Source organism: Dendropsophus ebraccatus, unplaced genomic scaffold (genome assembly GCF_027789765.1).
Source record: "Dendropsophus ebraccatus isolate aDenEbr1 unplaced genomic scaffold, aDenEbr1.pat pat_scaffold_677_ctg1, whole genome shotgun sequence".
Lineage (NCBI taxonomy): Eukaryota > Metazoa > Chordata > Amphibia > Anura > Hylidae > Dendropsophus > Dendropsophus ebraccatus.
The window spans coordinates 42,021-65,361 of record NW_027210276.1 but is presented as its reverse complement, the minus strand read 5'-3'; the positions used below and the strand labels follow the sequence as shown (position 1 = coordinate 65,361).

General features: G+C 49.4%; 7 protein-coding genes across 8 annotated transcripts; 6 read left to right on the top strand and 1 right to left on the bottom strand.

Moving 5' to 3' along the window:
• The first annotated feature begins 1,448 nt into the window (after nt 1-1,448).
• Nucleotides 1,449-1,894, top strand: LOC138778786 (histone H4). The gene has a single exon (XM_069956516.1). The coding sequence runs from the start codon at nt 1,495-1,497 to the stop codon at nt 1,804-1,806; it is 312 nt and encodes a 103-aa protein (XP_069812617.1). The 5' UTR covers nt 1,449-1,494; the 3' UTR covers nt 1,807-1,894.
• Nucleotides 1,895-2,929: 1,035 nt separating this feature from the next.
• On the bottom strand, nt 2,930-3,369 carry LOC138778773 (histone H2B 1.1). Its single transcript, XM_069956503.1, has one exon. The coding sequence runs from the start codon at nt 3,341-3,343 to the stop codon at nt 2,963-2,965; it is 381 nt and encodes a 126-aa protein (XP_069812604.1). The 5' UTR covers nt 3,344-3,369; the 3' UTR covers nt 2,930-2,962.
• A 293-nt stretch (nt 3,370-3,662) lies between these two features.
• Nucleotides 3,663-4,088, top strand: LOC138778768 (histone H2A type 1-like). The gene has a single exon (XM_069956497.1). The coding sequence runs from the start codon at nt 3,663-3,665 to the stop codon at nt 4,053-4,055; it is 393 nt and encodes a 130-aa protein (XP_069812598.1). The 3' UTR covers nt 4,056-4,088.
• Nucleotides 4,089-7,731: 3,643 nt separating this feature from the next.
• Nucleotides 7,732-8,457, top strand: LOC138778789 (histone H1B-like). 2 transcript variants are annotated; one of them, XM_069956520.1, is made up of 2 exons: nt 7,732-8,337; nt 8,380-8,453. In XM_069956520.1, exons 1-2 carry the CDS (start codon nt 7,750-7,752, stop codon nt 8,422-8,424), a joined length of 633 nt encoding a protein of 210 aa, XP_069812621.1. In that variant the 5' UTR covers nt 7,732-7,749; the 3' UTR covers nt 8,425-8,453. The 2 variants fall into 2 exon arrangements, with proteins under 2 accessions (XP_069812621.1, XP_069812620.1); XM_069956519.1 differs by having other exon boundaries at nt 7,732-8,457.
• A 750-nt stretch (nt 8,458-9,207) lies between these two features.
• LOC138778778 (histone H3) lies at nt 9,208-9,649 on the top strand. Its single transcript, XM_069956507.1, has one exon. The coding sequence runs from the start codon at nt 9,219-9,221 to the stop codon at nt 9,627-9,629; it is 411 nt and encodes a 136-aa protein (XP_069812608.1). The 5' UTR covers nt 9,208-9,218; the 3' UTR covers nt 9,630-9,649.
• A 969-nt stretch (nt 9,650-10,618) lies between these two features.
• On the top strand, nt 10,619-12,536 carry LOC138778775 (histone H4). The gene has a single exon (XM_069956505.1). The coding sequence runs from the start codon at nt 10,686-10,688 to the stop codon at nt 10,995-10,997; it is 312 nt and encodes a 103-aa protein (XP_069812606.1). The 5' UTR covers nt 10,619-10,685; the 3' UTR covers nt 10,998-12,536.
• Nucleotides 12,537-21,939: 9,403 nt separating this feature from the next.
• On the top strand, nt 21,940-22,305 carry LOC138778782 (histone H4). The gene has a single exon (XM_069956512.1). It carries the CDS (start codon nt 21,947-21,949, stop codon nt 22,256-22,258), a length of 312 nt encoding a protein of 103 aa, XP_069812613.1. The 5' UTR covers nt 21,940-21,946; the 3' UTR covers nt 22,259-22,305.
• Nucleotides 22,306-23,341: the final 1,036 nt, after the last annotated feature.

Sequence of the window (23,341 nt, the reverse complement as noted above, 5' to 3'; positions counted from 1 at the left end):
GTCCTAACCTATATCAACGATCAGCCGATGACAACGATCATCAGCGGATCGTTGTCTCTATTCCGATTCGGCCGATCATCGCTCCGTGGAACAGGGCCCTTAGGGAGCTATGTGACAGGCAGAGATGTGCCAACCAGTCCCTGTGTACCAGGCTTATACATCTAGGGGTAGATTAGATGGTCAGAAATCCCTTCCCCCGCTAGTTAAGCTCAGATATGTGGCAGCTTTTCTAGTCTTATTATGTCAGTGTGGTCAGATCCAGGGATGAGCTGTGGTTTGTAATCACCCATAGAGGCCGGGCCTCCCCTTCCCTCTAACTGGCTGGGTGCGGGATTTCAGCTCAGGATGGAACCGTCCAATGTGAATATGCCAAAGTCCGTGCCTGGTAAACAATGTGGGCAGAGCAGTTCTCTATAGTGACCACACGGTGGCGCTATTGTACTACTTATTATCCCCACAGCCTGTATCATTATGTCGTATCTACAGACGGACAATAAATGACATTGTAACAAGGAAGGAGAGAATGGATACAATGTATCTCATCTACAGAGGGGAAGGTTAGAAGTTACATTGTACTTTGGGGTCCAGAGATACATTGTAGCTTCACTCGCTGAGATTTCCCATCAACTCCACAACGTCCCCATAGCCAGGACAGCGCCCCCGCCCGCAGCTCCTCCAGCACTGCAGCCAGTGTTAGACTAGGATAAGTATATAGGAGAATAGGGGGAAGCGGCGCTGACAATGCCGGAGCCGGGCACAGGGAGGAGGTCACAGCTCAGTGCTGCCTCCTGGCGGATTGTCCCGGTAACCAGCGGCTATATTGTGCTATATGTGACCTCCGGCCGCTAATGTAATGTCCAGCTCCGGCCACGTCCATGCAGCAGCGCTGAGTGTGAGCACCGAGCACCTCGCCAGGAATCTGCCCTAACCCCTGCATGTCCGGAGCGGTGACCTAGAAAGCGGCAAGTACTGTCACTAATAGTCATCGCACCCCAGTATCCCCCATCCCAGAAACCACCGCCCGGGAGGGGGGAGGCCGCGCTGCATCATAGGAGAACACCGGCCACCAGGGGGCGCCACACCGGAAGATCACGGCGGCTGTTGAAGCATCACAGAGCGCGGAGGGAAATACACGGGGAACCCCACTGATCTGTACAAGGGAACAAACAAGCATCAGCCCCAGAAATCCTAAAACCTATATGAACCCCACCCGGCCATAGCGGCCCTGACCCCCCTAATAACGGACATAATAGCATCAGAAGAGGGAAATGGCGGCGACAGTAATAGAATAGGCGGGAAAGAGAATATCAACATTACATCTGTGTTCAGCCAATCAACGGAGAGTAGGCGGGGCTGAAAGCTCATTGCAAAAAAAAAAAGACACGCCCCCAGTGTGGAATCATGTACTCAGTTCTCTGTCAGGTCCGCCTATTTCCTATATAAGCAAGGACTCTAAGCGCGTTCTCTTACAGTTGTTTCTTTACAGCTCAGAGAATGTCTGGACGCGGCAAAGGAGGAAAAGGTCTCGGTAAGGGCGGCGCCAAGAGGCACAGGAAGGTGCTCCGGGATAACATCCAGGGCATCACCAAGCCCGCTATCCGCCGTCTTGCTCGCAGGGGAGGCGTGAAGCGAATCTCCGGCCTCATCTATGAAGAGACTCGCGGTGTCCTGAAAGTCTTCTTGGAGAATGTGATCCGCGACGCCGTCACCTACACCGAGCACGCCAAGAGGAAGACCGTCACCGCCATGGACGTGGTGTACGCCCTCAAGCGCCAGGGCCGCACTCTCTACGGCTTCGGAGGTTAATTCCGCTCCCATTCGGCTCCATCTCCACAACCCAAAGGCTCTTTTCAGAGCCGCCCACGTCTTCTATAAGAGGCTACAATTCCTGGGAACCATTGCTGTGGTTGGCAGTGTGCAGTCTCGGAGGGGCAGCAATATGGGGTTTGTGAACAAATCAAGATTAAACATTATACATATATAACCGAGTGAAAAGATCCACCACTAAAATCAGTCACCTGTAGATGGCGCTAAAACTCTGAGCTTTGAATTTCAAAATTCCCGCCCGTCGCACACCCGTTCTTTGTTTGGTCGCAGTCGGTCTTACTCCCATACATAATAGAGATGTCGGAGCTCTATACTGACTGCTCTCCTCCTGCTTATCTTTACTGTCAGCACTCAATATAACCCGGCAAGGGGGATAATTGTTTTGGGGGGAAAGCTTATATAATACAAGACCGCCCCCAAGGACAGAGTTCTCATATTCCGATTTTGTCATAGTGGAGCAGAAAACCCACGTATATGGCATGTACTGTAGTTATGTAGCTCCGGTCTCCTGAAATAAAAGGCACTGCAAGAATAGCGTGCGGGCTCCTCAACATGCTGTGCCGGGGCTATAGGGTATAATACTGCTCAGCGATGTAATACCACAACAGCCAGCAGGTGGCAGCGTCACTGTGCAGTATAGTAGGCTAAGCACTATGCAGGCATGTCCTCGGTGTCCGTTGTAACGGGGGAAACAATGAGAGAAGTCAGCACGATCTGCGCTGATGAATGGGCGGCGGCTGTTACATTTATTAGGCGGAAATCGGGGATGAGAACCTTCACCTAATTGTATAGAGACAAAGTAAAAATGGAAATAACCGCATTGTGTGTAACCGAACAGGAGTGACGTAAGAACTTCCCATTCATAAATACAATGCAGTAATAACTCAGCAGTGACAGTAGGTGTCGCTGTTCTCCCATATATCACACCGCTACATAGTAAAAGAAATCTTACTATATATAGAAGATATTTTTCATCACCATCATCTTGAACACGTAGATCAGTTAAGAAAAACAGAAAACGAACTAGCTGAATTAGATACAACTACGGGAGAAGCTCCAGCTCCGTTCTAGACAACGTGGGTGGCTCTTAGAAGAGCCTTTGGGGTGATAAGAGAAGAGGCAGGAGGCGAGCCGCTCACTTGGCGCTGGTGTACTTGGTGACGGCCTTGGTGCCCTCGGACACGGCGTGCTTGGCCAGCTCTCCCGGCAGCAGCAGGCGCACGGCGGTCTGGATCTCCCGGGAGGTGATGGTAGAGCGCTTGTTGTAGTGAGCCAGGCGAGAGGCTTCCCCTGCGATGCGCTCGAAGATGTCGTTGACGAACGAGTTCATGATGCCCATGGCCTTGGAGGAGATACCGGTGTCAGGGTGGACCTGCTTGAGCACCTTGTACACGTAGATGGCGTAGCTTTCCTTCCTGCTCTTCCTTCGCTTCTTGCCGTCCTTCTTCTGGGTCTTGGTCACGGCTTTCTTGGAGCCCTTCTTGGGCGCTGGGGCAGACTTGGCGGGATCAGGCATGATGATCACTCACAATCCTCCTTCACTGGGACAGAGAAGAATGCTGCTCTCCCCTCCCGCCGCAGCCCTATTTATACCCAGCCCATGCAAATGAGGGCTGCCGCTTGCTCGACCCTCTACTGGAGGAGAGAGTCACCTGACCGGGGAGCGCGTCATAATCCCCGCCCACAGCCGGCTATTGGCGTACCTACAAGCAGGCTGCCCGTTGGCCGGATTCAAATCTACCCAATGACAGGAGGCGGAGGGCGGAGCAAGGAAGTATAAAAAGCCGCAGACGCCGGGAGAGGGAATCTGATCGTGAAAGCGCACAAGCTCGATAATGACTGGACGCGGCAAACAAGGAGGCAAGGTCCGTGCTAAGGCCAAGACCCGCTCCTCCCGGGCAGGACTGCAGTTCCCCGTCGGTCGTGTGCACAGGCTTCTCCGCAAGGGAAACTACGCTGAGAGGGTTGGCGCCGGCGCTCCGGTCTACCTGGCCGCCGTGCTGGAGTATCTGACCGCTGAGATCCTGGAGTTGGCCGGCAATGCCGCCCGGGACAACAAGAAGACCCGCATCATCCCCCGTCACCTGCAGCTGGCCGTCCGCAACGACGAGGAGCTCAACAAGCTGCTGGGTGGGGTGACCATCGCCCAGGGAGGCGTCCTTCCCAACATCCAGGCCGTGCTGCTGCCCAAGAAGACCGAGAGCAGCAAAGCGGCCAAGAGCAAGTGAGCTCCGCTCATCCATCCGGTACCGTCCGCAACCCCAAAGGCTCTTCTAAGAGCCACCCACCTCCTCCTCATACAGAGCTGTCACCGCTATTACATATAACACATGACTGGTAGAGGCTGCAGGGTATCGGCGCTGCCGCATACAGACAGGGGCGCTGTTACTAGTAAATGACACTGACCTCTAGTGACGGCTCCTCCCGGCCCCTCTCATCTCTACCTACAGCCCCCCCCCCCCCCCCCAGGACTGACTGCAGAGGGAGTGTCCCCTCGATGTATCTGCTGCGGAGCATCATAACCCCCATCCTCCTCCTACATGGGTGGTGGAAGGCATCGGCCTCACTGCTCGGGATCCCCCTGACCTGTTACTAGAAGTCTCGTCTTCCCCGGGGATCAGCCAATCAGCGCGCAGTATCCGGGCTGTTGGACGGTTTGTATTTCCCGCTCATTGTACGGCTATCAGCAGCACAAAGCTCCCCGCAGTGTTAACCCTTCAGTCCCCGCTGTATTTCTGGCTCCTATTGTTGCTCAGATACCACTCCTCCTCCGATCACAGTGACCACGTCCTAGCTGCCAGGAGACTGATGACACCGGGGGGGATACACTGCAGTCACCGGAGCACAGCGCCGCGCACATCACACAGCCACCACATGTAGTCCTGGGCGATCTCTTACACAGCAGACACTTAGGGGTTAATCCCGGCACTTACACTCTCTCTCCGCCAGGGGGCGGCCTGTATCCGCATACTGTGCTGGGGAATGGGCGGCGGCTGTTACATTTATCAGGCGGGAATCGGAACTTTCACCTAATTGTATAGACGCAAAGTAATAATGGAAATAACCGCATTGTGTGTAACCGAGCGGCAGGAGTGACGTAACAACTTCCCATTCATAAATAGAAGGCAGTAATAGCTCAGCAGTCACAGTAGAGAAATCCTGATCCCCCAACAGCCCCCAATAACCCCGGACCATCACTTCTATGTCTCCTATATACCTGCTGAGACCCTCACATCCCCCATGTCCGGTACACACACCTGCCTATAATTCATTGTTTCCCCACATCTCATCTCATAATAATTACTAATAAACATAAATCGATAGAGAACAGCAGTGTTGATTTGTTGTTTGTGCCAGTGTTATAGTTGAGCTGAGGATTCGTTACTTTGTGCTGTTACCGGGAGCAGAGTTGTCTTTTCCTCCCATTACTCATACTGCACAGGGCTCCTTGTACTTCTATTACCTACCTTTAGTTGTTGTACCTTCTATTCACTATGTATCTCATTACTTTGTATCACTATATATTGCTGCTATTACTGAGCTGAGGGTTCGTTGCAGTGTGTTCTGCTGTATTTCCCTGCGCACAGATGGCTGCTACATGATGTGTTGTACACGATGTTATGTACATGCATATAGCCACACTTGCATTGGTGATTCATTACTATATGTTGCTGTGTGTTGATGCTATTGTTGAGCTGAGGATTTGTTAGAGTGCGTCTCTCTCTCTCTCTCTCTCTCTCTCCTTTCTCTCTCCCAGCACAGTGACTGCACAGTAAGTGCTCAGACTGAGGTGATCTCCATAGTGGCAGGGAAGGACCTACCTTGTTCTGTAATGTTTTGTTTCTGCCATCTTGTGGTACATAGAGGTAACACATGGTAGAAAGCGCTGACGGGCTTCCTGCTCTGTTTCTGACCACTTGTTGTAGTTCTGATGAGTAGTCAGACTGTTCTATTTCTAGCCACTGTGCTCGGCCTATTCCCTGGGTTATATTATTCTCCATGTGATGGGATTTCTTGTTGGATTTAGATAAAGTTATTGTGGATTTTGGTGTCTTTATTGGTGGTTTCTTTCGTGTTCTTTATTAGTATTAATGGTTTTCCTGCCGATTCATAGAAAGGTGAATAGTTTCAAATAAGCATTAAGGTCAATACGGAGAAGGGGGAGGGGGGTTGGTATAAAAGTTCTCCTAGTGTCAAATCCTGATTATTGTACAGTATAACGGCTGTCTTTATTATTATTATTAATAATAATAATAATAGTAATAATAATAATAGGTGTATACGGGGGTAACAATTCTCCTCATACTTTTTCGTGCTTTACTATGCTCCAGGGTCTCTTACAGTCCGTTTTAGTTGGTTACTATTTTTATTGTATGTCGTTCTGATCGGGATATTCAGATTATTTATTCTATTCGTTTTTCTCCCTTTTATTTCTTCTCCAATAATGATTCCCTCCTTGTGGTTTCCTCCTCTCCTTCACTATCGTCCTTATTGCTGAACTTGTTTGTTGTTGATTCTCTCGAAACCCACAATGAACCCAAATGTATCAGTCCTATCACCTAAAGGTTTCTTCCATTGCAGGAATATTAATAATCAATACACTGTATAGGGAATATATAACTCCTTTGTAAGAGCAAAGTAGTTATATTATTTATATAGTGAGGGCAGGAAGAGAGAACATCAGTATAATATACGGAGGAAACACAAGGCCGCCCTATGTCCCGGGATTATACAGAAACTCCCAGAGTCATTTGAGGGATCAATGCTGATTTATAACTATTCACCTTTCTATGAATCGGCAGGAAAACCATTAATACTAATAAAGAACACGAAAGAAACCACCAATAAAGACACCAAAATCCACAATAACTTTATCTAAATCCAACAAGAAATCCCATCACATGGAGAATAATGACATATATGCCTGTAATGCCTCAAAAGCTACCAACCAATCAGGGGCGTTTGGACATCAGGTTTAACTTATAGAAGGGGGAGATCTATAACAACAGCTATAACCCTGAGGAAGGCCGACGTGTGAGCTGCAGCAACGGGTAGATACTTATTGCCTATAAAAGATCGGTACAGTGACGTCACTAACTCATATACACTTACATTGCAGAGACGTCCCTATAGCCAGGGGTTCTGCAGAACCTATGGCAGAAGTGAAGTGGCGCATGCGCTAAATACAATTCTCCTGATATTTCGCACTGTACCATTTTATTGGAATTCCGGGGTCCCTCCTCTTCTTGTAGAGCAGCAGCAGCAGCAAGTGCTTAGTGCTGGGGGAAGTTTCTTTAGTCTTACTAGTTACGGCAGGAATCCTCCGTATTATACACTATATTTATACATGACCGGGCAGGGAGCGAAGCCGCCGCCTGTGTTACCCTCCCGGGCTCTCCCTAGCTCCAGGCCGTCCCCGCATCGTCCATTCAGCTTCCAGGACGGTGGGAATTGTAGAAAAGATCCGTGTGACGGTGACCGGTGCCGGGAATAGAAGGAAGGAGCCGCCGCAGCGGATTTATCCTCCCGGATACACAGAGATGTGCAGTCCGGCAAGACTTATGGCGGAGATCCCGGGGTCTCCTCCCGGCTCCTGCCCAGAACCTCCGCCCGTGACGGGCATAATCGGTCAGGGAGGATGTCCGGGAAGAGGGAATCAGGGAGAAAGCGAGATCACCTGTCCGGTTCTAACCGAGAAAGGGCTCTTCTCCCGGGCAGGGAAACACAAGGGGTGAGCGGAGAAGAGCTGAGACTTGGACGGGATGGGGGCGGGACCTGTTTTCTGTGTCAGCCAATAGCAGCTCAGGCCGATGGCAGTTTAGCAGCCAATCACAGGCGGCCGCTGTACATATAAGAAGCGCTGCCGGCTGCGGCCTCAGCATTTATCTTCCAGGATAACTTTTTCCTGTAACCGATCACACGATGGCAGAAACCGCGCCAGCCGCTGCTCCTCCCGCCGAACCGGCCGCTAAAACCAAGAAGCAGCCGAAGAAGTCTCCTGCGGGGGGCGCCAAGAAGAGCAAGAAACCTTCCGGTCCCAGCGTGTCCGAGCTGCTCGTCAAAGCCGTGTCTGCCTCCAAGGAGCGCAGCGGGGTGTCCCTTGCGGCCCTGAAGAAGGCTCTGGCTGCCGGAGGCTACGATGTAGACAAGAACAACAGCCGCCTGAAGCTGGCCATCAAGGGGCTGGTGACCAAGGGGACCCTGCTCCAGGTGAAAGGCAGCGGCGCCTCCGGCTCCTTCAAGCTGAACAAGAAGCAGCAGCAGGAGACCAAGGACAAGGCGGCCAAGCCCAAGAAGCCTGCCGCAGCCAAGAAAGTGGCCAAATCTCCTAAGAAGCCGAAGAAGGCTCCGAGCGCGGCCAAGAGCCCGAAAAAGGCCAAGAAGCCTGCAGCGGCCGCCGCCAAGAAAGCGGCCAAGAAGCCGAAGGCTGCTCCCAAGCCCAAGAAAGTCACCAAGAGCCCGGCTAAGAAGGCGGCCAAACCCAAGGCTGCCAAGAGCCCGGCTAAGAAGGTCGCCAAACCCAAGGCTGCCAAGAAGAGCCCGGCTAAGAAGGTCGCCAAACCCAAGGCTGCCAAGAAGAGCGCAGCTAAGAAATAATCGGGAGCCTCGCCCTGTACTTTACCCCCACAAAGGCTCTTCTCAGAGCCACCACCTCCTCCCGGCAGAGCTTTATGACCTCCCCCACATAAACTAGTGTCTACACTCCCTCCCCGTCTGTAGGACGTCACAATATCCAGTCAAGCGCGGTCCATAGGGTCTAGCTCCCCTTCTGGCAGATAAGAGAGCCACTTCCATAACATCAGTCAGTAACCAACCGCGCGCACTTGTATCTATTTGTGCCGCTATAACACTTTGTAGTGTCAGTATTTGGGATAAGAGAAAATAGCACTTGTTACAGTGTGGTGGTAACCTGCAGCCATTAGAACTCGAAGCTCTCGCCACAAGGTGTCGCTGTTATACTGTAACACAATGTAGCTGTCATGTGAGTACACCACGATTGTAGCCTGCTGTAATAAACAGACGGGATGTGAGGAGACTACTGATTCGGGCCGCTGTGAGCATGCACTATATATTGTAGAGGCATTCGGTTAATCAGTGTGAACGCCCGAGACGCGTCACCGATTAATGGATGAGGGAACACGGGGGAGGGCGCTGTTACCGGGAGTTCCTTCCACCCGCTGAGAGGGCCGGATGGGTCCGCCCCTCCTGAATAGATATTACCGACCAAAAGCAGCAGCTATGTTCTGGCGGGCTCGTGGATGTATAAATTAGCCAATGGGATTCAGGGGGTGTGGTTTACAGCAGCCAATGAGCAGGACACCAGCACTATAAATGCTCTGCCTTTTCCTCCGCTCCCATCACATCTCAGTTGTGCCCGTCTATAGAGCATAATGGCCAGAACCAAGCAGACAGCCCGTAAGTCCACCGGAGGGAAAGCTCCCCGCAAGCAGCTGGCCACCAAGGCCGCCAGGAAGAGCGCTCCCGCTACAGGTGGAGTGAAGAAGCCGCATCGTTACCGTCCCGGTACAGTGGCCCTCCGTGAGATCCGCCGCTACCAGAAGTCCACCGAGCTGCTGATCCGCAAGCTTCCCTTCCAGCGCCTGGTGAGAGAGATCGCCCAGGACTTCAAGACCGATCTCCGCTTCCAGAGCTCGGCGGTCATGGCCCTGCAGGAGGCCAGCGAGGCTTACCTGGTGGGCCTGTTCGAGGACACCAACCTGTGCGCTATCCACGCCAAGAGGGTGACCATCATGCCCAAAGACATCCAGCTGGCCCGCAGGATCCGTGGGGAGAGGGCTTAGATCTGCCCCGGGCACCGCATACACCACAAAGGCTCTTTTCAGAGCCACCAAATCCTCCCTTAAAGAGCAGCAGAACCCGAACTCCGCCTTACATGTCCCCGACCCCTTCTCCTTCCCCCAGCACACGTCAGTCTGCTGTCGTTAACCCTCTCTGCGCTGAGCTAGATGTATTCACTATAGTGTTATAACACGTGCTAGATAAATGTTCTCGGTGCTGTTCTCCGGTGACTGCAGTGTCTATTGTGGCTGTTACAGGAGATCAGTCTCCCCCCTCCCCACGCCCGTCTCCTGACAACTGTGACCCGGGTCAGGTTTCTATAGAAGAGAACACGTGATGTCAGGAGGTGCCAAAGGAATGGCCAGTTACAATCTAATGAGCAATAGGGACACAAGGGCCAAATGACAAGGTTAAGATACAAGACATGGGTCCAGTCCTATCTAGTAGAACCCCCTCCCAACGTGGTGCATGGACACATATACAGAGTAGTCACCGGTAGGGGGCACTATACACGTGGGATTTCCCTGACACTACGCGAGGGCAGGTGGTGCTGAGTATATTGCTGGCTCGGGGCTCTTGATGCACTTGGTTCCTGGGCAGCTGGGATTTCTATCGTCACTTTCTATCTAGGTTTATTACTTGCTTATTATTTGCTTTACATGCGCGCGCTCCTTCTATCGTACACGGACGTTCTGTGACCGTTTTGTCAATCTCCCCGTTCTTTTCTTGCTTTGCGGTAGGATCACTGCTGATATCCGACTGCTCTCCGTATTCCTGACGATTATTATGGGGATTTTTTTTCCCTGCCAGAATCGCATTAGAAACTGGTGACACTAAAAGCGGGAAACTAGCAGCGACGGTTACAGAAAGGGCGGGAAGTTCAAAATCTCCATGTTCAGCCAATCAGGGAGGAAGGGGAGGGGTCAATGATCAAAATGCACGTAGGGATGTCCCGGAAGTGAGTCATCTGTGCGGTTCTCTGTCAGGTCCGCTTATTTCCTATGTAAGCAAGGACTCTAAGCGCGTTCTCTTACAGTTGTTTCTTTACAGCTCAGAGAATGTCTGGACGCGGCAAAGGAGGAAAAGGTCTCGGTAAGGGCGGCGCCAAGAGGCACAGGAAGGTGCTCCGGGATAACATCCAGGGCATCACCAAGCCCGCTATCCGCCGTCTTGCTCGCAGGGGAGGCGTCAAGAGAATCTCCGGCCTCATCTATGAGGAGACTCGCGGTGTCCTGAAAGTCTTCCTGGAGAACGTGATCCGCGACGCCGTCACCTACACCGAGCACGCCAAGAGGAAGACCGTCACCGCCATGGACGTGGTGTACGCCCTCAAGCGCCAGGGCCGCACTCTTTACGGCTTCGGAGGTTAATTCCGCTCCCATTCGGCTCCATCTCCACAACCCAAAGGCTCTTTTCAGAGCCGCCCACGTCTTCTATATGAAAGGCTACAGATCCCGGTCCTCTCGCTGCCGTGTCTATGGAAAGTAGGGCACAAACAATCCAGCCCTAAAGGGGTTCATCTTTTGTCTGATGACTGAAGGGTATTGTGTCAGAATATCGGGGGTCGCGCCAATTTGATGGTGATTAACCCTTCCGTATCTGCATTGTTTTCTGCTATATTGGGTCTCATCATTACAAAGACGTTCACAACTGATTTAATCGAAATGTATATGTTCGATTGTTTATAACTGAATTGGATTAAAAGGCTGAATTAGTTTTTTATATGAAGCCTTTAGAAATCACTGAACAATAAACATGCGGAGGGAATTATTAGATCTAGCAAGCAAACCAATCAGTAATGTCCGGAGACTTGTGTGTGTGCACGAGGCCCAGAACATCTCCTGTCCCGGCAGCTTCCTTCTAGTCCATTAGGACCGGAGAGACACAAATGACCTGGAGATAAAGCAAGTGATTTCAGAAGGTCAGGACGGATTGAGCAGCAGGTATGGTACATGGATAAGAGCTGATTTCTATAAAGGAATAGATTGGGAATATGGATATAAGAAGGGAACAGCTCTATGATATGTTCTGTAATCCCAGCCACTCGTGTCATTATTAATCTCTGAATATATAATCGAGAATAGGGCAGGATTGTGCAATATATGTGTGAATCTAAGAGATTCCAATCACCAGAAAGCAAATCACTGTACAGCAACTTGCCCAAATGTTACTGTATGTAATGTAGCCTTGTTATGTTTTAAATTATTGTGCTGTTCCTATTTTAACAAATAATGTCCCTGCAAAGTATTAGACTTCATGAAGGCCACTGCATACATAACTGCACTACATAATGAATATTTTACATCTAAAATATTTTAGATGTTGTATCCATAAAATAAAAACACAAAATAGTCTGAAATATAAATATAGCAAAAATAAAATAACATGGATGATAATGTATTAATCCATGTACATACTTTCTTGTGTCTCTGTCCTGCACCATTTCCTAGATCCCTGCTTGCTGTCAGTAAATGGAATCATTCGGGATCCTTCTCACAGCAGAGGGTCTGTTACAGTTGTATGTGGTCTAGGACAGTCATTAGCCTGGATACAGTCCACCTGCACCGATACATTGTAGCACAGATGACTTTTATCACTCCAGAGACTTGTGTAGCATTATAACAGGTGTTCAGTATTAGGTCTGCACAGGTTTTCTGGATGTGAACAAGGATCTTTTAGTCACTGACAGCCAGCAGAGATCTTGGACATGAAGAAACTGAAACACAAGCCGGCTACACAACCATATCAGAACTTTTCATTATACAGTGATTATATTTTATTTATACAAAACTTTATACCAGCGGTCTTCAAATGGCTGAACTGATGGGGAACTACAACTCCCAGTATGCCCTGGCAGCCTGTGAACAGACAGACAGTATATATCACATGAATAAACAGACATGTACCTCCCTCTGTGTAATGGTCTTTATACCAGGGTGACTCCTACCTGAGAGAACATCAGGGGGACCAGGGAAAGGTAAGTATGCATTCTTTTCCTATATACCTTCAACAGCAGACAGTCCATTAGACAAGTTGTTTTGTATGTGTCAGTAAAAACAAAAACTGGGCAAGGCTTAGATATGCCATCGGTGTTTGCATCAATGTACTGAGAAACCAGCACTGAAGTAGTCTTAAAGCAAGAGGGTTTTTTATGCTTGGATACTTTCCCCTGAACAGTTCCAGAAAAAACATCCAGATAAAGGTTGTAGGTCTTGTAGCCACCACTAGGGGGAACTGGCTGCAGGTGAATTCCTTATTGAGTTTAGTCACAGCTGTAAAAATCTGCACAGTGAGCGCCCCCTGGTGGAAAACAGCATTGCCTGCACCACCCCAAACATTATCATCATCATTCATCAATACTCAAAATAATAAAATGACATTAAATAGTCCCCACTAGAGATGAGCGAACTTAAAGGGCAACTCCAGTTTAAATCAACTGGTGTAAGAAAGTGCCAGAGATTTGTAATTTACTTCTATTAAAAAAATCTCAAGTCTTCCAGTACTTATCAGCTGCAGCATGTCCAACATATCTATGCCTGTGTCTATGACATACAGCAGCTGATAAGTACTGGAAGACCTGAGATTTTTTTTAATAGAAGTAAATTACAAATCTCTGGCACTTTTGGACACTAGTTGATTTGAAAGAAAGAAAAAAAAAAAATCACTTGAGTTGCCCTTGATATTTACGAGCTGAGATTCATTCCGAACTTATTGCAGAGTTCTAAACAACTTTTTAATAATGGCAGTTGCGCATCTTAAAAAAAAAAATTAAAAAAAAATTGTACGCGCACCTGTCTGTGCTCCCCCAGTGTATCCAGTCACCTGCAGCCCGTTCAGCCAATCACTGACTGAGATGGGATAGCACCATGACCAGTGATTGGCTAAGCGGCCTATCACTCTAGTGACTGCAGTGCATCTCCATGACAGTGAGTACCGGTGTGAACAGTCTCCTGGCAGGTAGGACGTGTTCACTATGAAGGGGTCTCTAAGAATCATGGAGCAACAATAGGAGCCAGAAATACAGTGGGCGCTGAAGGGTTAACAGTGCTGTATATGACTTCTCTATTACACGGCCATTATTACAGCATCTCAATAAGATAAAAGAACTTTCTGCATGTTACTTATATATAACTACTAAGTCTATACAGAGATATAGAGCTCTGCATGAGAAGAGGGAACTCCGACCACTATAAATATAACTTACAATGATCTAGAACCCAGTATGACAATCATAGGCAGCCTGATGGGGAGTTACCTGATGACGTTATCCTGTAAATATTCTCATTCCCCAGCCAGAAATCAGATAGACGGCTGCCAAATTCCATCTTGTAACCGGACCACGGGTGCCTAGTGGTAAATACAGCCCTGCCTCTCACTATTCCACCATGTCGACTCTCTGTCCATCCCTGCACTGTATGGAGTGGGGTCAGTAGCCAAGTCTGCTCCATACATGGTGGCGCAGTGTATTACAGCTGACAACTGCCCGTGGTTACTGGAGAACGTTAGACCCAGATGCTGAACCTGCTTAGTGATTAGCAATTGTGGCAACTGGGGAGCATCTAGTCAAACAAGTTTTTTTTTTGCCCCACAGGGATTAAGAATATGATGGTGTAAAAAAAAAAAAAGGAATTTTTTTTTCCCTAGTAAAACATACACATGTTAGCGGAAGTGATAGATCTAAGGGCCAGTTCACACAGAGTAAAACTGGCGGAATTCCGCGGCAGAACTCTTTGCCTGTATGACAGAGGCTGGCGGGATTCTGCAGCAGTCTATGGGAGGCTCGCACACCTCCTCTTCTCACGCCTCTCTGCTCGGAAGAATTGACACGTCAATTCTTCCGTGGGAGAGAGAGGAGGCACACGAGCCAGTATGACACAGAGACTGGTTGGATTCCGGGGCGGAGAGTTCTGCGGCAAAATCTGCCAGTTTTACTCTGTGTGAACTGGCCCTTTTAGAGATGAGGAAGAAAAAAAGAAACTATGTTATGAAATATAAAATCTATGGAAAGGAGGTAATTGGGTAATTGCCTTCTCCTTCCCCAGGGTTAGGGGTAAATAAGACATCACCTCTCTGCCCTACTGCCCCTCAGTGATTCTCATTTATTGGTTAGTTCCCTTTGCGTCTTCTTATGATACATCTAACCAGGAGAGACAACAAAATGATCTTACAAGTAAAAGGAAGGAGGCCTGAAGATGTCACTCACTGTTCCGGAGAGCCTAGATCCCCCGTATCGCCTATACACATGAAGAAAGACAATCACTCAGAGGGGTCTCATAGTTTATTACTGGTTACATCATACATGGAGTCCAATAAACTGGATAGGATGGAGAATCTTTGCTTTCAAATTCAATGACTTTACCTTTTGGTCCTTGCGGCCCTGGAAGACCCGGATCTCCTGCAGGAAAGTAGAAATGACAAATTATATCTGTATAGAACTAGGTCACAGAGTAGGAAGGACTGGAGAAGTATGGTGGAGTAATGAGGAAGAATACAGACAAGATACAACCATCAGACGAATAGAGGGGTGGAGGATATTATGGAGGTCTTTCCAAGGGTTGGCAGGTGTTCTGTCTATAGAGTTCCCAGAGGACCTAGATAAAACACATTGTATAGACATATAATGTGCACTAGCAGTGTCCCAGAGTGGGTTTCCACTGCTTTAATGCAGCATATGTAGGTCAGTACATGAATGCTAGAATGATCTGGGGCTGAATGATGTAGTTTGCACTCCCACCACCAGATGTCAGAATGTATTTTCACTCTCTAGAATGGCTTAAGGAAATTCACTAGAATGGTTAACTGCGAAGCTGGATTGCCTTATGCATTTTCTATAATTATGGCCACTATCTGATGTTTTACTGTGCACCAGTCTCTGAGCTGGGTATTCTAGAGTCTTCCCTAATATGTCTTATAACCTATTACAGTATAGATTATTTGCTCTCTGCCCTATCATGTCAACCCTTGGGGATAGAAGTGCTGAGGCATCTGTGATTTGGGGTAGTTATTCAGAGAGAGGCACACAAGATAAAAGAGAGCCTTCCGAGAAGCTTCTTCCAGGGCCTGGCCTGGTGGCCAGGACCCACCTCCTTAGGGGTCACCCCAACGCCTAACTTTTCCCACTAGGTGGGCCTACGTTGTAGTGCTGACTGGTCTAGTGTCACTTGGTGCCCACAAGACAGCATTAAGCGGATGTGCATTCCCATGGGCGTAGGTGCTCCTTCTAAAAGGAGTACCTTAGGGTTTGTGTTTGTGTTTCTCCGACAGTCCACTGCCACCACCACAGATTAACAAGCAGCGTTACAAGTCTAGTCAAGCACCAAGTATATTCAGAGACTGTAGATTCTATTCTTCCACCAGTGAGAGGCTGTGATATTGTCAAGTATTGTACTACAAACAATAAGCTGTGAAGTATATCCAAGTCTATATTATATCCAAAGTTACCCAACTCAACTCAAGAGGTGACCGGTAATATACGGGAAAGGGTGTACATCTGCAAGCCTGGATGAGATGGTGAAGTCCAGGCAAAGTTGTGTGGTTCAGTAGAGCTATTCTGCTGAACTATATATTCGTATAACTGGCCCTGGATTTTATAGGTGCGTAGTAGAGTGTGGAGGCAATGGAAGGTCCCATTACCAATCCCACCTGCCGTTCCCTCCCCAATCTATTCCGCACCTTGTGCTCAGGTGTAGTCAGGGTCAAATTGCTCCAACATAAAAGGCGGCACAGAGGGAAAAGAAATGCTGAGAGCTTGTGGCCTGTTCACACACTGCTCTGTAGAGCTGCTATTGAGTTAGAGCCCAGCTGGTCAGGTGTGTATTTTGTATCCTCCTAGTAACCAGGGAGCTACTAGCACTTGGTATCGTCTCAGTAAATAGGGACAAGAAATAGCATAGGAAAACTCAACACGTTCTACCTTGAGATGTCTATAAGTTGGCAGACGTTGCAGTAGATTATACCTCAGTAAGCATTACATGGGAGAGGTCTCCAGGTGTTCTCTAATAAGACATCTCAGTAGACACTACCTGGAAAGCTATTACAGTATTGGTTTTTATCCCTGTATAAGAACTGTTGTTAGTGCATCTAGTATATAAGATCCAATCTTGTTCTTTTGGTGGTCCACATTCTTCTTTGTCTCCTGGAGGCAGGTCCGTTTTAATACATTGGTGGGCCCAGTGCACAGCCCTCAAGAGTGCCCCCCCTTACCTTTCTGCACATTGTATAATGTACTGAATTTGCCCCCACACTGCATCAAGAGCCCCAATACATACAGTAGTTACCTTATAACACTATTTCCACCATACAGTGATTACATATTACATAAAAACTGCACTAAACAAAACAGAAAGATATCACCAATGATACCATTACATAATACCGCCACACCATGACCCCTATCAGTACAAGCCTATAACAGAGTGAAGTTACATCCAGTGACTCACCGGGGGTGTCTTCTCCGATCAGAGTCTGTCACCTTTTCTTTTTCTCTCCATCCAGCCTGGGCCACCTTGAAGTCTTCTCCTGGCTGTGAATCTTCTCTCCAGAATCTGCTAGACAAATATTTTAGGCTCCAACACATACAGTAGTTAGGTCCCTTGTACCCCTATACAGTAGTTACACCCCTCTGTACTCCTACATAGTTACACCCCTCTGTGCCTCCATAGTTTTAAGGTGTCCCTGTAGTATATAGACCCTCATGTGCTCCTCCAGTTATATACAGCCCTCCTGTGCGCTCCCCCATTAGTATATAGCCCCCCTGTGCACTCTCCCCAGTAGTATATAGCCCCCCTGTGCTCTCCCACAATAGTATATAGCCCCCCTGTGCTCTCCCACAATAGTATATAGCCCCCCTGTGCTCTCCCACAATAGTATATAGCCCCCCTGTGCTCTCCCACAATAGTATATAGCCCCCCTGTGCTCTCCAATAGTATATAGACCCCTATGCTCTCCCACAATAGTATATAGCCCCCCTGTGCTCTCCCACAATAGTATATAGCCCCCCTGTGCTCTCCCACAATAGTATATAGCCCCCCTGTGCTCTCCCACAATAGTATATAGCCCCCCTGTGCTCTCCCCCAATAGTATATAGCCCCCCTGTGCTCCTCCTCAATAGTATATAGCCCCCCTGTGCTCTCCTCAATAGTAAATAGCCCCCCTGTGCTCTCCATAATATATAGCCCCCTGTGCTCTCCCCCATAGTATATAGACCCCTGTGCTCCCCAATAGTATATAGCCCCCCTGTGCTCTCCCCAATAGTAAATAGCCCCCCTGTGCTCTCCATAATATATAGCCCCCTGTGCTCTCCCCCATAGTATATAGACCCCTGTGCTCCCCAATAGTATATAGCTCCCCTGTGTTCCCCAATAGTATATAGCCCCCTGTGCTCCCCAATAGTATATAGCTAACCTGTGTTCCCCAATAGTATATAACCCCCTGTGCTCCCCCATAGTATATAGCCCCCTGTGCTCCCCCATAGTATATAGCCCCCTGTGCTCCCCAGTAGTATATAGCCCCCTGTGCTCCCCATAGTATATAGCTCCCCTGTGCTCCCCCATAGTATATAGCCCCCTGTGCTCCCCCATAGTATATAGCTCCCCTGTGCTCCCCCATAGTATATAGCTCCCCTGTGCTTCCCCATTGTATATAGCCCCCTGTGCTCCCCCATTGTATATAGCTCCCCTGTGCTCCCCAATAGTATATAGCCCCCGTTCTCCCCCATAGTATATAGCCCCCTGTGCTCCCCAATAGTATATAGCTGCTATATAACATTGAAAAAAACAAACACTTACTCACCTAGGTCCACGCGTTCCTCTTCTCTTCCCTCTTGTGGCCGCACTTCCTGCAGTCACAAGAGGCTGCACTCCCCTTACCCTCGCGCCGACGCTCCAGTGACGTCGGGCGCTAGAGGGAGAGTGCGGCCTCTTGTGACCGCAGGAAGTGCGGCCACAAGAGTGACTGACAGGGAGGGAGCCAATGGCTCTCTCTCTGTCAGTGTCGCTGCTGCTGCAGCGCTGAAGCGCCGCAGCAGCAGCGGACTGGGGAAGCGGCGGACTGGGGGGGCCCTGCAGGGGGCGCCATGGAGGGGTAAGTAGATTACCCATCCATGGCGCTCCCCCCTGACAGGCTGGTGGCCGGAGCCCTGTGCGACCGCATTGGTCGCACATAGCAACTGCCGGCCTACTCGGGGGGGGGCCCTTTAACCAGTGGGCCCGATGCACGTGCACCATGTGCCCTCTGGTTAAAGCGGCCCTGCCTGGAGGTACCCCAACATCCTCGAAGGACAGTTATCTGCCCTCTATTTATGTGTTGATAAGAATTTGTTCTACTTTGATGACCCGTGACAATTCAGATTATTTGCGAAACATGGTGGTCGCACATGTTTTCAGGTATTTTAGTGAGTTGGCGGGTACAAGGGACTATCCATAATTGGCTGTAACCCTGCCCCAGCATGTCCATGCTATAGACACATAGCAGGAGCTCTATACAGGAGGACTAGAAGTACCAACATGTCCATGCTTTAAAACACAAAGCAGTGCTCCTAATGGTCTCACCTGACCATGGAGCACACAACAAACTGCACCGGAACAGCGCCAGGAAGGAAGGTAAAAGACAAACCTTCCTTCTTGGCTTCTCCTGTGCAATGGGGACATATCAGCATGTTAGATTAAAAGGGTTAAAGGGCTTATATGAGCTCCATAGCAGGCACACAGCTGCAGATCCCGGCAGACAAGAGTAATAGTGCAGAGAGATTTATCTAACAGATTTTTGAAGCCAAAACCAGGAACAGACTATAAAGAGAGAACAGGTCATAAAGGAAAGAGTGAGATTACTTCTCTTCAAAAATCCATTCCTGGCTTTGGCTTCCAAAATCTTTTAGATAAATCTGTCTGTATAAACGTACCCTTAGGCTATGTTCACACTACGTAAGTCTCCGAACATATAGCGTTCCGTGAATAAGCGGCCGGAGACTTACGTAGTTTGCGTAAGTATGGAAAGTATACGATGTACGGCTGCACAGTTCACACTACGTAAGAACTTACGCCCGGATCGTACGCTGCGCCGTAAAAAAGGAACCAGACCATTGTTTGAGGACGAAAATGCCGTAACTTACGCCCGTAGCGTAACATGCGGTCCCGTACGTAGTGGCGATTTCTTCATTTTTGCACTTTTCTTTGCCGATCCAAAAGGTTCTGTGGGGTGTCCGGGGCTAGCCGAAGATATCCCAGTAAAAGACCGCTGTCGGATCGCAACGTAGGGCGCTCGGGAAGCGTAAGTAGACTACGGGCGTAAGTTCGCGGACCGTACGTAGCCGGCCGCAACTTACGTAAATCCCCGGCCGGAGTTTAACACGTATATGTCCGGCCGCGAAGATATGCGGCCGGACATATACGTAGTGTGAACATAAACGAGCGCCGTTCTGCTAGATCAGCGCTCGTTTACTGGGCCAATTCCACGGCCTGGTTATCGTTAAACAAGGGCTGCAGGGACCTTGTTACTGATGTCCTTGCAGTCCTAGCTTAACTAGTATACATTACCTATGCAGGGTGCAGGGCTCCTCTTCTCCCGGGTCCTGCGCGCTCCTCCAGCGTCAGGGCAGCCTGTCTCGGCTGACAGGCCACTCAGCCAATCACTGGGTGGGACCGCTGTGGCCAGTGATTGGCTGAGTGGAGACAGGCCGCCCTGACGCTGGAGCGCGCGGGATCCGGGACCCGGGGAGAAGCAGGAGAAGAGGAGCCCTGCACCCTGCATAGGTAATGTAAATCGTTAGTCGCCGGCCTCGCACCGCTATTCCACGCAGCAGTGTGCGGTCGGCGCCCGACAAATATAGGTCCTAACCTATATCAACGATCAGCCGATGACAAAGCTGATCGTTGTCTCTATTCCGATTCGGCCAATCATCGCTCCCTGGAACAGGGCCCTTAGGGAGTTATGTGACAGGCAGAGATGTGCCAACCAGTCCCTGTGTACCAGGCTTATACATCTAGGGGTAGATTAGATGGTCAGAAATCCCTTCCCCCGCTAGTTAAGCTCAGATATGTGGCAGCTTTTCTAGTCTTATTATGTCAGTGTGGTCAGATCCAGGGATGAGCTGTGGTTTGTAATCACCCATAGAGGCCGGGCCTCCCCTTCCCTCTAACTGGCTGGGTGCGGGATTTCAGCTCAGGATGGAACCGTCCAATGTGAATATGCCAAAGTCCGTGCCTGGTAAACTATGTGGGCACTGAACAGTTCTCTATAGTGACCACACGGTGGCGCTATTGTACTACTTATTATCCCCACAGCCTGTATCATTGTGTCGTATCTACAGACGGACAATAAATGACATTGTAACAAGGAAGGAGAGAATGGATACAATGTATCTCATCTACAGAGGGGAAGGTTAGACGTTACATTGTACTTTGGGGTCCAGAGATACATTGTAGCTTCACTCGCTGAGATTTCCCATCAACTCCACAACGTCCCCATAGCCAGGACAGCGCCCCCGCCCGCAGCTCCTCCAGCACTGCAGCCAATGTTAGACTAGGATAAGTATATAGGAGAATAGGGGGAAGCGGCGCTGACAATGCCGGAGCCGGGCACAGGGAGGAGGTCACAGCTCAGTGCTGCCTCCTGGCGGATTGTCCCGGAAACCAGCGGCTATATTGTGCTATATGTGACCTCCGGCCGCTAATGTAATGTCCAGCTCCGGCCACGTCCATGCAGCAGCGCTGAGTGTGAGCACCGAGCACCTCGCCAGAAATCTGCCCTAACCCCTGCATGTCCGGAGCGGCGACCCAGAAAGCGGCAAGTACTGTCACTAATAGTCATCGCACCCCAGTATCCCCCATCCCAGAAACCACCGCCCGGGAGCGGGGAGGCCGCGCTGCATCATAGGAGAACACCGGCCACCAGGGGGCGCCACACCGGGAGATCACGGCGGCTGCTGAAGCATCACAGAGCCCGGAGGGAGATACACGGGGAACCCCACTGATCTGTACAAGGGAACAAACAAGCATCAGCCCCAGAAATCCTAAAACCTATATGAACCCCACCCGGCCATAGCGGCCCTGACCCCACTAATAACGGACATAATAGCATCAGAAGAGGGAAATGGCGGCGACAGTAATAGAATAGGCGGGAAAGAGAATATCAACATTACATCTGTGTTCAGCCAATCAACGGAGAGTAGGCGGGGCTGAAAGCTCAGCGCAAAAAAAAAAAAAAAAAAGACACGCCCCCAGTGTGGATCATATACTCAGTTCTCTGTCAGGTCCGCCTATTTCCTATATAAGCAAGGACTCTAAGCGCGTTCTCTTACAGTTGTTTCTTTACAGCTCAGAGAATGTCTGGACGCGGCAAAGGAGGAAAAGGTCTCGGTAAGGGCGGCGCCAAGAGGCACAGGAAGGTGCTCCGGGATAACATTCAGGGCATCACTAAGCCCGCTATCCGCCGTCTTGCTCGCAGGGGAGGCGTCAAGAGAATCTCCGGCCTCATCTATGAGGAGACTCGCGGTGTCCTGAAAGTCTTCTTGGAGAATGTGATCCGCGACGCCGTCACCTACACCGAGCACGCCAAGAGGAAGACCGTCACCGCCATGGACGTGGTGTACGCCCTCAAGCGCCAGGGCCGCACTCTCTACGGCTTTGGAGGTTAATTCCGCTCCCATTCGGCTCCATCTCCACAACCCAAAGGCTCTTTTCAGAGCCGCCCACGTCTTCTATAAGAGGCTACAATTCCTGGGAACCATTGCTGTGGTTGGCAGTGTGCAGTCTCGGAGGGGCAGCAATATGGGGTTTGTGAACAAATCAAGATTAAACATTATACATATATAACCGAGTGAAAAGATCCACCACTAAAATCAGTCACCTGTAGATGGTGCTAAAACTGAGCTTTGAATTTCAAAATTCCCGCCCGTCGCAAACCCGTTCTTTGTTTGGTCGCAGTCGGTCTGACTCCCATACATAATAGAGATGTCGGAGCTCTATACTGACTGCTCTCCTCCTGCTTATCTTTACTGTCAGCACTCAATATAACCCGGCAAGGGGGATAATTGTTTTTGGGGGAAAGCTTATATAATACAAAAACGCACAAGACCGCCCCCAAGGACAGAGTTCTCATATTCCGGTTTTGTCATTGGGATAGTGGAGCAGAAAACACGTATATGGAATGTACTGTAGTTATCTAGCTCCGGTCTCCTGAAATAAAAGGCACTGCAAGAATAGCGGGCGGGCTCCTCAACATGCTGTGCCGGGGCTATAGGGTATAATACTGCTCAGCGATGTAATACCACCACAGCCAGCAGGTGGCAGCGTCACTGTGCAGTATAGTAAGCTAAGCACTATGCAGGCATGTCATCGGTGTCCGTTGTAACGGGGGAAACAATGAGAGAAGTCAGCACGATCTGCGCTGATGAATGGGCGGCGGCTGTTACATTTATTAGGCGGAAATCGGGGATGAGAACCTACACCTAATTGTATAGAGACAAAGTAAAAAATGGAAATAACCGCATTGTGTGTAACCGAACAGGAGTGACGTAAGAACTTCCCATTCATAAATACTATGCAGTAATAACTCAGCAGTGACAGTAGGTGTCGCTGTTCTCCCATATATCACACCGCTACATAGTAAAGGAAATCTTACCATATATAGGACATATTTTTTATCAACATCTTGAACACGTAGATCAGTTAAGAAAAACAGAAAAAGGAAAACGAACTAGCTGAATTAGATACGACTA

Bases quoted from the DNA above. Each gene is read 5' to 3' on its own strand.
- LOC138778778 (XM_069956507.1), top strand. From the start codon at position 9,219: ATGGCCAGAACCAAGCAGACAGCCCGTAAGTCCACCGGAGGGAAAGCT.
- LOC138778775 (XM_069956505.1), top strand. From the start codon at position 10,686: ATGTCTGGACGCGGCAAAGGAGGAAAAGGTCTCGGTAAGGGCGGCGCC.
- LOC138778768 (XM_069956497.1), top strand. From the start codon at position 3,663: ATGACTGGACGCGGCAAACAAGGAGGCAAGGTCCGTGCTAAGGCCAAG.
- LOC138778773 (XM_069956503.1), bottom strand. From the start codon at position 3,343: ATGCCTGATCCCGCCAAGTCTGCCCCAGCGCCCAAGAAGGGCTCCAAG.
- LOC138778782 (XM_069956512.1), top strand. From the start codon at position 21,947: ATGTCTGGACGCGGCAAAGGAGGAAAAGGTCTCGGTAAGGGCGGCGCC.
- LOC138778786 (XM_069956516.1), top strand. From the start codon at position 1,495: ATGTCTGGACGCGGCAAAGGAGGAAAAGGTCTCGGTAAGGGCGGCGCC.
- LOC138778789 (XM_069956519.1), top strand. From the start codon at position 7,750: ATGGCAGAAACCGCGCCAGCCGCTGCTCCTCCCGCCGAACCGGCCGCT.